This window comes from Zootoca vivipara, chromosome 3 (assembly GCF_965207765.1).
Source record: "Zootoca vivipara chromosome 3, rZooViv2.hap1.1, whole genome shotgun sequence".
NCBI classification, from domain to species: domain Eukaryota; kingdom Metazoa; phylum Chordata; class Lepidosauria; order Squamata; family Lacertidae; genus Zootoca; species Zootoca vivipara.
Window position 1 is genome coordinate 68,196,048 of NC_142586.1, and position 13,912 is coordinate 68,209,959.

At 39.9% G+C, this 13,912-nt stretch overlaps 1 protein-coding gene across 3 annotated transcripts in view; it reads left to right on the top strand.

Moving 5' to 3' along the window:
• PACRG (parkin coregulated) overlaps positions 1 to 13,912 on the top strand; it is a 213,942-nt gene that overhangs the window by 27,353 nt on the left and 172,677 nt on the right. For all 3 annotated transcript variants that reach the window (XM_088666304.1, XM_035108596.3, XM_060272802.2), the window contains exon 2: positions 5,132 to 5,266. In XM_088666304.1, the coding sequence (XP_088522430.1) occupies positions 5,132 to 5,266 (135 nt within the window). The remainder of the gene's footprint in view (positions 1 to 5,131; positions 5,267 to 13,912) is intronic.

A 13,912-nucleotide genomic window follows, 5' to 3' on the forward strand; every position in this document is an offset into this window, starting at 1 on the left:
TGAGCTAACGTTTGTTCTTTGCACTCATTTAGCTTCTAACCAGATGTGTGAGATTTTCAGTGATTCTAAGACTGTTAGCCACTAACTTCCAATTAATCTAATTTGCATTAACTGGAATAGTATTATAATTTCCATTTTGCAATTGCGATGATTCACAGAAGGATCAAGTCACGTCTCTCTTTCTTAGCTGTGACTTTCTGCAAAGTGAACAGCTTAACTGTAAACTGCTCTAGTTATGCTTCATTATATAGTTTTGTCAGCCACAATCTTGAAAACTGTTGGTTCCCCCCCCCTTGCAAAACTTTCCCCTCCCATGACATATTGCAAACTAGTTTTGAAAATCCTTTGTTTTAAAAGCAGAGTACTATCCAGTGTGCTGCTCAATAAATTCCAGATTTGCCCCCAATTTTGCACTTTTAATCATGGCTAAGACTGCGATCCTATCCCCACTTACCTGCGAGTAAACCTGATTAAATCCAATAGGACTAAACAGGATTAGGATTTCACTATAATGCTGCAATCCTGGGCACATTATTTTGGAGAAAGTCCGATTGACCTCAGTGAAATTTACTACTGAGGAGAATTATATAGGATAGGGTTGCATATTTCAATGAAACTACTGGATTATTTTTTGCTCTTACTACTTTTTATGGGGCATGACCCTGAAGTGTGTAGTTTGTAGAACTATAACTTTAGCTATGACTAGGTATATTATGGTCAATATCGATAACATTATTAAGGGCAACTGATTAAAATTGATTGGAGAACCAGTGTGCCTTGTTCGTCTTACATAATTAAGTTAGAATCCTGCTTCCCAAATGCTCACTATCTTAGCAGAATGTATGAAATCTGCCAAGAGATTTTAGAATGGAGATGTAAATATTCTTCAATGGTGGGACTTCATGATCCTTAACTGGATTTCCAATCTATGGTTTACATAATAGGGTTTACACTGCCAACACTGCATGATAGTGGGAACCCCAAAACACCATGTTAAAGATATTCATGATGGTCTAAGGCCAATCTGCTACATCAGACCAAAGGCCCTTCTCCTCAAGCAACTTGTTCTCAGGCTGGCCCACCAGATGCCTGTAAGCAGGAAATGAGTACAACAACACTCACTTGTGATTCCCAGTAACTAGTATTTACTGTATTTACATACCACATCAAAGGTAGTACACAACTATTATTGCTAGAGGCCCTTGGTAGCCTTATCCACCATTAATTTGTCTACACACCTTTTAAAGTCTTGACCATCACTACATCTTGTGGTAGCAAATTCCAGAGCTATGTGCTTTTATCTGTCCTGAATCTTCATGCTTCATGTGATGGACCAACATTCAGCTTCATGTGATGGACCAAGGTTCTAGTTTTATTTACTCTTGCCCTGCGTTCGTTTACATATTTGAATACTGGTATTTAAAGTGAAGACATAGAATCATAGAATCATAGAGTTGGAAGAGACCACAAGGGCTATCCAGTCCAACCCCCTGCCAAGCAGGAAACACCATCAAAGCATTCTTGACATATGGCTGTCAAGCCTCTGCTTAAAGACCTCCAAAGAAGGAGACTCCACCACACTCCTTGGTAGCAAATTCCACTGCCGAACAGCTCTTACTGTCAGGAAGTTCTTCCTAATGTTTAGGTGGAATCTTCTTTCTTGTTGTTTGAATCCATTGCTCCGTGTCCACTTCTCTGGAGCAGCAGAAAACAACCTTTCTCCCTCTTCTATATGACATCCTTTTATATATTTGAACATGGCTATCATATCACCCCTTAACCTTCTCTTCTCCAGGCTAAACATACCCAGCTCCCTAAGCCGTTCCTCATAAGGCATTGTTTCCAGGCCTTTGACCATTTTGGTTGCCCTCTTCTGGACACATTCCAGCTTGTCAGTATCCTTCTTGAACTGTGGTGCCCAGAACTGGACACAGTACTCCAGGTGAGGTCTGACCAGAGCAGAATACAGTGGTACTATTACGTCCCTTGATCTAGATGCTATACTCCTATTGATGCAGCCCAGAATTGCATTGGCTTTTTTAGCTGCTGCATCACACTGTTGACTCATGTCAAGTTTGTGGTCTACCAAGACTCCAAGAACCTTTTCACATGTACTGCTCTCAAGCCAGGTGTCTCCCATCCTGTATTTGTGCTTTTCATTTTTTTGCCCAAGTGTAGTACTTTACATTTCTCCTTGTTAAAATTCATCTTGTTTGCTTTGGCCCAGTTGTCTAATCTGTTAAGGTCATTTTGAAGTGTGATACTGTCCTCTGGGGTATTAGCCACCCCTCCCAATTTGGTGTCATCTGCAAACTTGCTCAGGATGCTTCCAGTACTTCAACTGCTTCCAGTACTACAACATAACAGTTTTGTTGTCTTTTTTCTTGCATGTCCTAAAACTGTAGCAATCAGTGCTGCTTTCTCTAAGTTTTCTTCAGTTTATCTCCATAAATGGACATCTATTTTAAACTTTTTTCACCTTTCCTCAAATTAACAAAAAAAGGGACCATAGTTGATCTAGTAGCCCAAGTAACTGAAGGCTTTGAAAATCAATTGTATTTAAGTCCCCTTCTTGAATCACATATTTCTCCATGACAAATGTTCAGATGATATGTTTGATTCCAAAGGAGCAAATACAGATCTTGAATAATAAAATACTTGTCGGAGTACCTCTGGAGTACATTAATACTAATTGTCAACCTATAAAATGTGTGATAAATGAGCATTAAACTTTACTTTCTAGAGTTTCCTTCCCAGAGACATTATAAGGAAATGTCACTTGTAATTAATAAACAATTATTTTAATCTTCTATTACAACAGTGAAGAATTGACATGTGGTTTGCTTATTATAAATTGCTTTTAATATCTTGTTTTCAGATCTATTATTTTTAGGGGGTTTTGTGCCTTTCACTAGATGAGTGGATCCATGTAATGTTGCTAGGTTACCATAATTTCTTGGAAATTTCCTAGTTCCTTTCCTTTCCTTTACAGTATCTGATGAATGATTAATGTTAAAAAGTAGAACATGCTTCATTACAGGAAGCATCATAATTTATATTTTTAAGAATGTATAATTTTGCCCACTCCCCTTAGCACATATTTAGCACTTAATTTGTTTATGTCAAGTATAATATCATTTTGTTTATTATTATTATTATTATTATTATTATTGGTGGTAGTAGTAGTAGTAGTAGTAAAAATGTGCAGACACTCCCTTGCACACCTGCTGGTTGACTGAGATTACCCAGAGAGACCCTACTGGTGGTACTGCATGATCCTAAAATATGTCTTGTGCCACCTGGCATAGGGCCATCAGTGTGATAGTACCTGCCATGTGGAATTGGAACATTCTCCCTTAGGAATAAGTAACACATTGACAATATTATATATATATGTATATATCATTGATCACTGTGGAAAAACAGAAACTGTATTCTTATACTGGTTATTTTTCTACTCTTTTATTATATATTGCATGTTTTAATCATGTTTATAATGCTTTGACATTTATTAAGCAGGACATAGGTACTTTAAAGTGAATAAAAATGAATAACCTGTTATGGAGAGGATCATGTTACTCACAAGATTTTTGAACCATGTGAATACAGTCTTGTGATCCATAGCTAGAATAATCACATTTGCCTTAGAAACTACATCAGCTGGGAGTTAGCTCAGACTTTAAGATGAGACTCTTAATCTCAGGGTTGTGGGTTTGAGCCCCATATTAAGTGAAATATTGCAGGGGGTTGGACTATATATGACCCTTGTGATCCCTTCCAACTCTACAATTCTATGCTTTATTCCTGCAGTAATGCTGGATGGTAATGGACTTTGTTCTCTTCTTCCACCCACTCCTTTTAGTGTTAGAAGTTAACCTGTACTCGCACTTTGTAGCCAAACTGGAGCATGTATTTAATAAACAAGTATGTGCCTGGATTGACCTTTCTGTCAGTAAGGACCAATGATTTGGCCCTATGTAGAATTCCTTTGCCCAACCTTCATAGAACAGAACAGAACAGAACAGAATAGAATTGTAGCATTGGAAGGGGCCTTGAGGATCATCTAGTCCAACCCCCTGCAATGCAGGAATATGTAGCTGTCCCATATGGGGATCGAACCTGCAACCTTGGCGTTATCAGCACTGCACTCCAACCAACTGAGCTATCCAGATGGTCAGATGTCCTCTGAAGAGACACATCACTTTGCAGAATTGAATAGCAGATATTTACTGCCGTTAGGCCTATCCCAACCCTGACAGCTCCTCTTCACAGGCACAGTCTTGGGATGGGATGGGGATTAGCAACTTCAGTTATTCAAGCTGCTGGAGCAAATGCTCATCCATTTGGTGTTAACCTGCTTTGTTAATTTTTCATTCAGGAATTTTTAACTGAGATATCATTTTGGATGCAACTTTATGCCTATGCATAACTGCCCTGAGACCTGCAGGTATAGGGTGGTATATAAATTCAATGATGATGATGATGATGATGATGATGATGATAACAACAACAAAAACAACAACAATACGGTAATAATAATAATACACACCTACCCTGGATTTATACCGGAAATCTGTACTCAGTGCTTTTTTTCTTTAAAAAACTACTCTCATTTTCCTACTCATATTGCAATACTGCCCCTCAATGAGGCCAAACTTAGATTCACAAAATGTTTACGGGTATGTGTACCACTGCGTCCCCCCTGAAAAAAGCACTGTCTGTACTACCAACTCCCAATGTATAATTTACCTCCTCTCCTAGTACCTATTCCCAATGGGTATATTACCTCCAATGTGTGCTAAATTTTATGAACAATTATTCACAGATTTTGCATCTGATGATTAACATTTTCATTAAGACTGCTCGTGAAGTGAAATGCTACTGCAAACAAAGTCATATGTATTCATTTAAAAACCACCTTGTGTTTCCTATACCTGCTAATTCTCCAAGAAAAACCCTGGGACAAATATTCCATAGAAAACACTGACAGTGAATGTTTGACATTGGTGATGTGTGGCACACTGATTTCTTTGCCAATTTGGTTAAATCTCTAATTTAATCACAAGTATATTTCTTGATACATACAGACAAATTTTATATGATGGGTTTTTAATTTAATTTTTTTTTTTAGGTGAAAGGTCCCCCAGCGGCAGGAGCATTTAAAGAAAGACCAACAAAGCCTACAGCATTTCGCAAGTTTTATGAGCGAGGTGACTTCCCAATCGCCCTTGAGCACGATACAAGAGGAAACAAAATAGCCTGGAAGGTAAGTCAGGGCGCAGCTGTGACAGCCAGCTGCGCTTATTGAAGTGACATCTCTCATTGCCAAAAAAAACGTTGGCTTATAAGTAAATAAAGTGGAGTAATTTCTTAGCAAATAGAAGATGGTGGGAGAGCAGTTAGAGAGTGGCCTCCTGAGTCAGCCATCTACCTTGGCTAACAATTAAATTATATGCTGCAAAAAAGGAAAATGACAGAGTTGCTTTGCCTTAGAGAATTGTCTCCTGCTCAATTCATCTCTATTTTTATGAGGACCTGGCAACCCAGCCTATTTCAGGCAGTCCATCAAATGATGGAAGTGGCTGGATACAGTGAGCAGCAGCCATTTATCTCCCCCCAAATTTCACCTTCCTGCAGGACAGTTCCAAATGGAAGCTTTAATTACCTAAATGGATAGGTCAAGATTGCCTGCTCCCTTGAAATGCAGAGCAGAATACAAACGAAGGCAGATTCTCATTCCACGGCTGCACTCCCAGTCTGCAGCATATGTCAGACAGCGTAATCGCTGTCATACGTGCCCCTGTTAGAGGCTGACCTCCACTGCTGAAACCATTATGGTTCCGACATCTCTGACAAAAGGTTAATTGGCTTCAAAATAAATGTATTGCCTAATGACTTCATTCTAATGCAGCAGTGTTTCTCTCTAAAAGGCTTGGTGATGTTATTTGTAAAACTTGCCAATCTTTTAAGTAACTAGAGCAGGCTTTTAAATTTAATTTGAAAAATGAATGCTGATCTTTAACCTGCTCTTTCTATTTAATTATTTTGGTTATCAAAGAATGACTTTCCTTTTATGTATGTGTGTGTGTTGGGGTGACTGTGTGTGTCTCTGTATGCAATTTATTGGGCTGGGTTCAGATTTTTCTGGAAACAGAATTAAGAATAACAAAAAAATTGGGCATTCTTTGAATGAGGGAGAAAAGACCTAACTTATTATTCGAATGCTTATGTGGGCCCTGTGGAAAATGACCTTAATTTAAGCTGCTGTAGTTTTGTTAATAAAAACAAAAACAGATATGACTAGTTGGGTCACTGAGTGAATAATATTTATTATTTATGAAATGACTAAACAATTTGTTATGTACAAAACATATCAAACAATTAGATCCTACCTGCAAGTTTTTAATATAATTTAATGGATGCATTTGGCTCCATTTTTAGATGGGCACAACCAATGATCTAACAGAAAATTGTATTTCTGCTTGACATTAGTAACAGAGTAACAACAGAAAAAAAACTTTGTATTTACTTTCATGGTGGTAACATGCCATCCATTTTATAAGAAAAGCCATGTAGTAGATAATTGAAGAAATAACTGAGAATTGTAATGCATGCAGGGCCGTCTCAAGCATACCTGGCACCGTGGTGCGACAGATCCCTCCGGCGCCCCCGCCCCACCCCGTTTCCCAGCGTGGCGGGTGGGTGGGCACAGCGCGCAGCGCGGCTGCCGCCTGGAGGACCAGAGCCCTGCACAACCCAGCCAGGCTGTAGGGCTGGCCCTGGCCCAGGGGGCGCTGCCTGCCCCCTGTTGCGACGCCCCTGCGCACGGCGGAGGCGGCCCCAGGCCTGTGCGCCTCTGGAGAGCGGCCTGAAGCCGCTGAACAGCTGAGAGGCGCGCCTGGGGCGGCCTCCACCGCGCCTCTCAGCAGGCGCCACCACACCTGGGCTTAGGGATGGCCCTGAATGCATGCTTTCTTGTATGGTTGCATGTTGCTGATTATATAAAGTTTTATATGAATATTTATATGACATTATCAATTTATGCTCAATTGGTTGTATCCGGTGATAGCTTAAATGAGCAGAAGCATTTTCCAGTGAAGGCAGAGCTACCATTAGATACATCCAATATGTTTTATTTTTTCTTAAGGCTTATGATCAATACAATAATACATTTGATTTGAATGAATACACAAAGGAAAGGGAATGCAGGGGAGAAGTGGAGAGAAACAGGAATACAAGTATGAAAACAGTTTAACTTAAGTAGATAAGATTAAAGATTTTTTAAAGTATTATTTTAAAAGGGGGGAGCAAGATTCTTATTGTTCTGTACAATAAGAAATAATGGGTTTCTTCAGTATATTTAGTCACTGTTTGCCAGTGATACAGTCTTATTATGTTACCTTGTCCTAGGCTGCAAATGCCAGCAAAAGGTAATAAAGTAGGAAGCACCATGGAAAAGCTTCCGTTTGATCCTATGGCGGGCCCAGCATCTACCTTGACATCATCTGATGAGCTTCTGACTCCTTTGCATAATTTATCCATGCATGTGACAAAGATTAAGGCCTTAACTAATGTGCTGCAAGTCTCAGGGGGGAAATATCCAGCACAAGGTGGGAATGGAGAACCGAGAGCAGCAAGCCTCCTCTATTTTGAAGGCCTTACAGGCCTGCATTCCAAGATGGCAAACCTGATGGGAGAAGCTGCAGGAATAATCTTTGTTTAGTGAAGGTGAGACACGGAGCAGAGAGAGGGCACTCTACTACTTTTGTCCAAGAGGTGCTTGCTCTCCTGGAGAGATAAGTGTTAAGAGTATGCCCTGGTTCCTCTGTCTAGAGGCAAAATTTGCCTTAGGGCCATCCTTGTGAAATTATTGTGTTCCTCTTAATGAAGGAGGATTTACTGAGCTGGGTGTGATAGAAGAGTTATCTTGGGGGGCAGTTAATGATGTAATTAGGATTTCCCCTGATTAGCAAAATAGGCACAAATAGCTTTCACTGGGGTATGAAGAATGAATGGCACAAGAAAGAAATTTGACCTTGCATTCAGTTCACTGTTCTTTCTTTGGCGATCACTCATAGCCAAGTAAGATTGCCTTCCATGAAAACGGTGTTAACATTGAGTCCATAAGTGACTGTGGAGGCTAATTCTGGATCCACATGCCCTCCCACAGTGGGGACATAGGTTTTTGGGTGGGAGTTGATCATGGTGAGGGTTTGTCAAATGTGCCTTCCTCTTATCTTGTTTCTCCTTTGTGCCTTGAGTTCATGCTTCTTCAAAGTCCACATCACCTTTGGTAAAGGCTGTTCCCCAACTGGAGCATTCGCAGGCCAGGGTTTCCCAGTCATCAGTGCTTATACTACATTTTTTTAGATTGGCCTTGAGAGCATCTTTAAACCTCTTTCGTTGTCTACCAGTATCTTTTGTCTGAGTCACAAGAGAAGGCTTAAGACTTTAGAGACCTGTCAGCTGCATAGGACTGTTTGCTAACTCTCAATCTACTCTGGGGAACATCTAGACTGAAGAGTGAGAAAGCAGAGACTTTGCTGATCTGATGCACCTGTTTCAGGGTGTGCTTTGTGTGTATGTTAACAGGTTTACTTGCTCCTCTGTTGCCTTCCCTGGCTGGCTGCAGGGTTGTGAGGGGATTTGTAGGACAGCATTCTTTCTCCCAAGTTCTTTCCCTTGTCACTGTGGAGCAACACAACGAGGAGAGCTGTGTTATCCACGTGACCACATTTTCTGTTCCTTCCGTTGCTGCTGCCGTGCAATGCAGTGAGGAGAGTTGTGTTATTAGACTGGCCAATTTGTTTCCTGGTGCTGGGTTTTTTTATTTCTGTTGGTTTCTAACACAGTTCCCTTCTATAAGCCCTTGCTTTGTGGTGTGACATGCTGTTGTTAATCATATGTGTTTACAAACATATACCTGAAATGTGCAGTACAGGAACAACAGTGGAAGGCAATTTTAGTGTCGGTATGAGTGATTACTTTGCACTTTAAACTGCACTTTACCCAACAGAAAATTGTATTCAGAGTGCACTGGACTCCTCACTGACTTTACCAAAAACACATTTCAAGTGTGGACAAATGCTGGTACTGTGGCACATCTCCAACACCTTAAGTACACATGATGTGGTCCTGTCAGTGGTAACTCTCTTCTAGTCATAGGTCTGCACATGCATTAATCTAGTTCTAGAGAATTTTTGGGTGTGTGTGGATGTTAATGTAATATTGAAATATATTCTGGTCTTAAAAAGAAAAAGAAAGATATTCTGGTCCTACGGGACCTCACCAAAGAGAAATGAAGTTGGATCCTACGGGCACTGATGATGACAAGAGTATCTCTTGTTGCCCACTGATAGTGGTTGGAGAATGTGTTAAGAGTGACAGTGTATGAGTGGGCAGCTTTTCACAGGCAGCAGCGGGACAAGGTATTCTCTGGCATTTAATCTGACATTTCCCCTACCCCATCACCCTAGAATGCTTCAAAAATGCTTTTGAGCCATGCATAAATTTTCCTTGTGCTTCAGCATTCAAACAAAATGTAACTTCAAACTAGCAAAGTATTGCGTTAGAGGAACTGAGGAGGTATTTTCTTGAATTCTCACTTTCTCCTGCACCCCCCCCCCCCATTCAACCTCCCTTGCTCCTGAAAAAAACCCCAGAGCAGATTTTCAGGGGGCGTAGCAGGAATCAATAAAAATAGTCTCCCCTCTCTTGTATGAGTGGAGTCCCACTCTCAGTAAATCTTGATCTAAGCTTATGAGTTCCTTCATATTTTGGGAACATTGGTTTGTCTTTTGTGTGTGGGCATGAAGGTGGGAATATGTGCCTGATCAGTCATGCATTCTGGAGAGTGCAAAGAGCAACAGAAAGTTTTTTTTTTTAAAAAAATAACAGCAACCACAAAGCTCCAAAACCAATATAAATCACATTACAGAAATATAAATGCACATAACTTGTTTTGCCGGTGAGACCTGCTCTGAAAATGGAAGCTGCTGTGTAAATTTGTGGATCATCAGCTGGACCAGTGCAAGCGTACATGTGTGCAGTGATCATCAAGGCACCATAGAGAGTATGACATGATGTCTAGAGTTCTGTGTAAGCAGTTGGATAAGTGGCATTTGCACAACCACATTTATTTGTAAAAGTTAGTCTTACAAAATAAAGGACTAGCGGGGTAGGTGGAGGAAAATACTACCTTTGCCACAAATATTTCAGGATTCACATAACTATGCAATATATCACCATTCTGTTATTGTCCTTTATTTTTTCATTCTGTTTGTATGTGATGCATATCATGATTCATTTCACACTTGGTAAGTCAGTGGTCCCCCCGCTGCCCACCTGCCATCTATTTCTTGCAGTGATTTTTTTGTAAGAAGATGAACATTACTAATAGCGAGGCCACAAAAACCTTTTCAATCAGGATGGTAGGATGTTGGGTGGCTCTGAGGAAAGACCAAAAACCATCAAATATCTCTCCCTTATTAACTTTCTGTTTTTGCTGATCAGTGGGACATTTTATAGAGTTGAAAGGCGGTGGGGTTCTCTCCCTCACCCTTTGGCTGTAAATACAGCCAAAGGGCATGCTCTTCCATTTAGTTCAAAGTAAAATGCTTCTAATCAATTCTTTTTTATTTTTGTAAGTGCTTTTGTATGTGTTGATCAATTTTTGAAAATCACTATCTATTGATTCTTATAACTTTCCACTGTTGTTGTTCAATTATTTATGAACCCTATTTCCAATAAAAAATAACTTTAAAGCTACTGAAATGAATATTTAGTTGAACAAAAACAAGAGTCTTGTGCCACCTTAAAAGCTAACTGATTTTATTCTAATGTGGTTTCCCCTGCACAATCTGAATTAGCTATTAATTAATTTGGTTTTAGATAAATTATGTTGTTTCCCTTGCAAATTTCCACATAATGTCATAATTGAACACGAATATATATAGAAAGTTAATGGCTGTTTTCCAGTGTTCTCAAAACTTCTCCTGTGGTGTCTTTGGTTTAACCCCTTAGGTTGTAGTTACTTACCTGGAGTTAGCCCCAGTAAACAGATCTGAGATTAGGATATTGCAACCAAAGTCTGCTATCCTATAACCACTTGCCCAGGAGTAAACCCCATTGAACTCAATTAGATTTACACATGAGTAGAGATTTATAGTGCTGGAAGTGAATCCCCCCCCAAAAAAAAATGGTGTTGAAAGGCTTACAGAAGTCTTTTGAAAAGAGAGAAATGAAGCAGTGCACTTACTCAGCAGCAGTATTTTCTTACTTCTTCAGATATAATAAAAACAGGCTGTGATCCACAGGAACAGAGATACAAGACTTGTAATGCAACAGGAAGGGAAATGCTAGAATAAATACAGTTTCTTCACCTTGGAACACAATGCATCATTTCCTCTGCCTTTAGCTGATGCTGCCTCAGAGCTGCTGCCTCAGAGATGCCGCCTTGTGTAAGCAAACACACATAAGCAGATTTGAAAAGAGTGTGCTTGATAGTCAGTCCATGCAATCAAAATTCTCTGCAGTTGCTCTATGAACAGTTGTTGCAACGTCCCGGTATTTCTTAGCCGTTTCTTTTTTTCTTTCACGCATACCAAAATTACTTTAGCACATAAACTGGCTGGTTCCCTGACTTCTGTAATTTGTATTGTAAAATCAATTTTAGGTTTTTTTTGTCTTGCAAAATCAAACGACAGTGATTCGGTGCGGATGAATTATCAATCCACTCTTGCATAAGATAACTAAGGGCCAAATTTAGATTTTATTTATCTATATTATTTGACAAGATGTATATACCGCTTAATCAACAAAAACAATTTAAGCAGTTTTCATATAAATATAAAATATTCATTAAAAATTCTAATGAAATCAAAGTTTAAAAACAAGTTGGCAAATAAATGAAGCAAATCAGCAAATATGCACAATAAAGATACACGTTAAAAGTGCATGTTGCAATCAGGGCCGGCCCTACGGCAAGGCTGGGTGGCGCAGGGCTGCCAGACAGCTGTGCTGGGAAACGGGCCGGGGGCCGGAGGGATCTTCACACCATGGCGCCAGGGCGCCAGATATGCTTAAGACAGCCCTGGTTGCAATTATATGTGGATAAGAGTGCATCATTGGTTTTTTAAAAATATATAATGAATGTATGAAGGCCCCATTTGTAGGCTTGAATTTAGCTGTTAAAACCCTTAATTGCTTGGTTCCTGGAAATATTATCTTTTCCCATATATCTTGTTAAGGTCAAGCATTCATAGTTTTTATCTTCCTCAGATGATGGTGGCAATTCTCTGAGTGGATGTTTCATTATATGTCCCGGCAATATTGTTATACAATGAAAGAGGAAACAATCCATCAAACTAAGTATTTCTGACATAACTGAAAAAATTCTATAATAACTATAGAATTCAGAGTAATTATGTTTAGGGAAGTTTTTAATAACTGATGTTTTAATGTATTTGTTATATTTTGTTGAAAGCTGCCCAGAGTGGGCTTTCACTATAATAATATTAATAATAATAATAATAATAATATGATGATGATGATGCTTGGCACTAATGGTCACAGGAGGGTTTAAAAAAATAACAAAAAAATAACTATTCATCAACTATTCATCACTTCACCATCATTTTTGCTATCTGAGCCACATAGAACTTTCTCTTATTCTGTAGGGATGAATGTGATCCATGATACAATATAGGTTGTCTTCACCTATTTCTTCACTGGCAGGAAGTTATCTCTTTTAGAAAATGCACCTTGGGGGCTGAGACAACCCCTCAAGTTCTATTTCCTGCCAGCTCCACTGCATGTTGCATTGCAGGCACGGCAAAAGAGGCGGGAATGCCATATTGGAAGGGATCCCCCCCCCATTTGTTATTCCTTCTCTGTTTATTCCTGGCTTTCCTTCTGCTACTCCTGCCGGCTTTTCGCTCTTTCCCAGCCACATAAATCCCCCCTTTCTTCCTCTTGGCATCCAATTTTTCTTGGCTTTTAGTTTGGGGCTTTTGAGGACCCACCGGCTTTTGAATGTTCTAAGTGGAGGAGGACGCCTTGGAAAGGACTTCAGCTAGGTGGAAAGGGCCTCTTTTTGGAAAGCAGAGCTCAGTCACCCTGGCCGTGGAGGTTTGGGGGACCTAAAAGGTCACCTCCAGCAGTTCCAGTGCTCCCTGAAATCTGGTAAGCCATAAAAGGGAGGAAGGGGGACCGCTCATGTCTCCCCCTTCCCCCCTAGAATGCTCCCATTTCCATCCGGGTGGCTTGTCTGACTGGGAGAGGCCCTGGGGCTACCTGTAGCCCTCCCTGCTTGCCCCAGGTCCATCAGGAGCCCTACTATAGGGGCAGTCACAGGGGAAAGACCACAAGGAAGCATGCATGGTTGCAACACACTGTTTGTTCTTTCCTATTCTTTCATATTTATAATTCAAAACACTGAATGAAATGTCTTTCCTGCCTCCTTAAGTGAAGTACCATATTTGTTAAAATAGTGACACATACATTGATTTAACAGTTGAATAATCTGTTTCTCCTAAAGAACAAAGGATGTTGCCTTGGAAATGCCTATATTACTTTTTCTTTCAATAATGGACTCTGTTAAAAGTTGACTTCTGGCTGGTAGGAGTGTGTGTGTGTGTGTGTGTGTGTGTGTGTGTGTGTGTGTGTTGTGTGTATATATGGCCTATTAACGGAAGTGGATAGTTTACCTGACTTTTGTAGTGAACAGCAACAATTTCTCAATTATTAATTCTTCTATTCATCAATACATGTGGTTTAACTAGGATTATAGAGAAATTGCAGTGTTTTAGAAGCCGATTCTGTGGTTTTGTTTCTTGTTTACAGAATTCAAAGCTATCCTCTTATCTGATGCAAATTGTCATTTCTTGAAACTGCACAGGGTGAAAACCTCCTG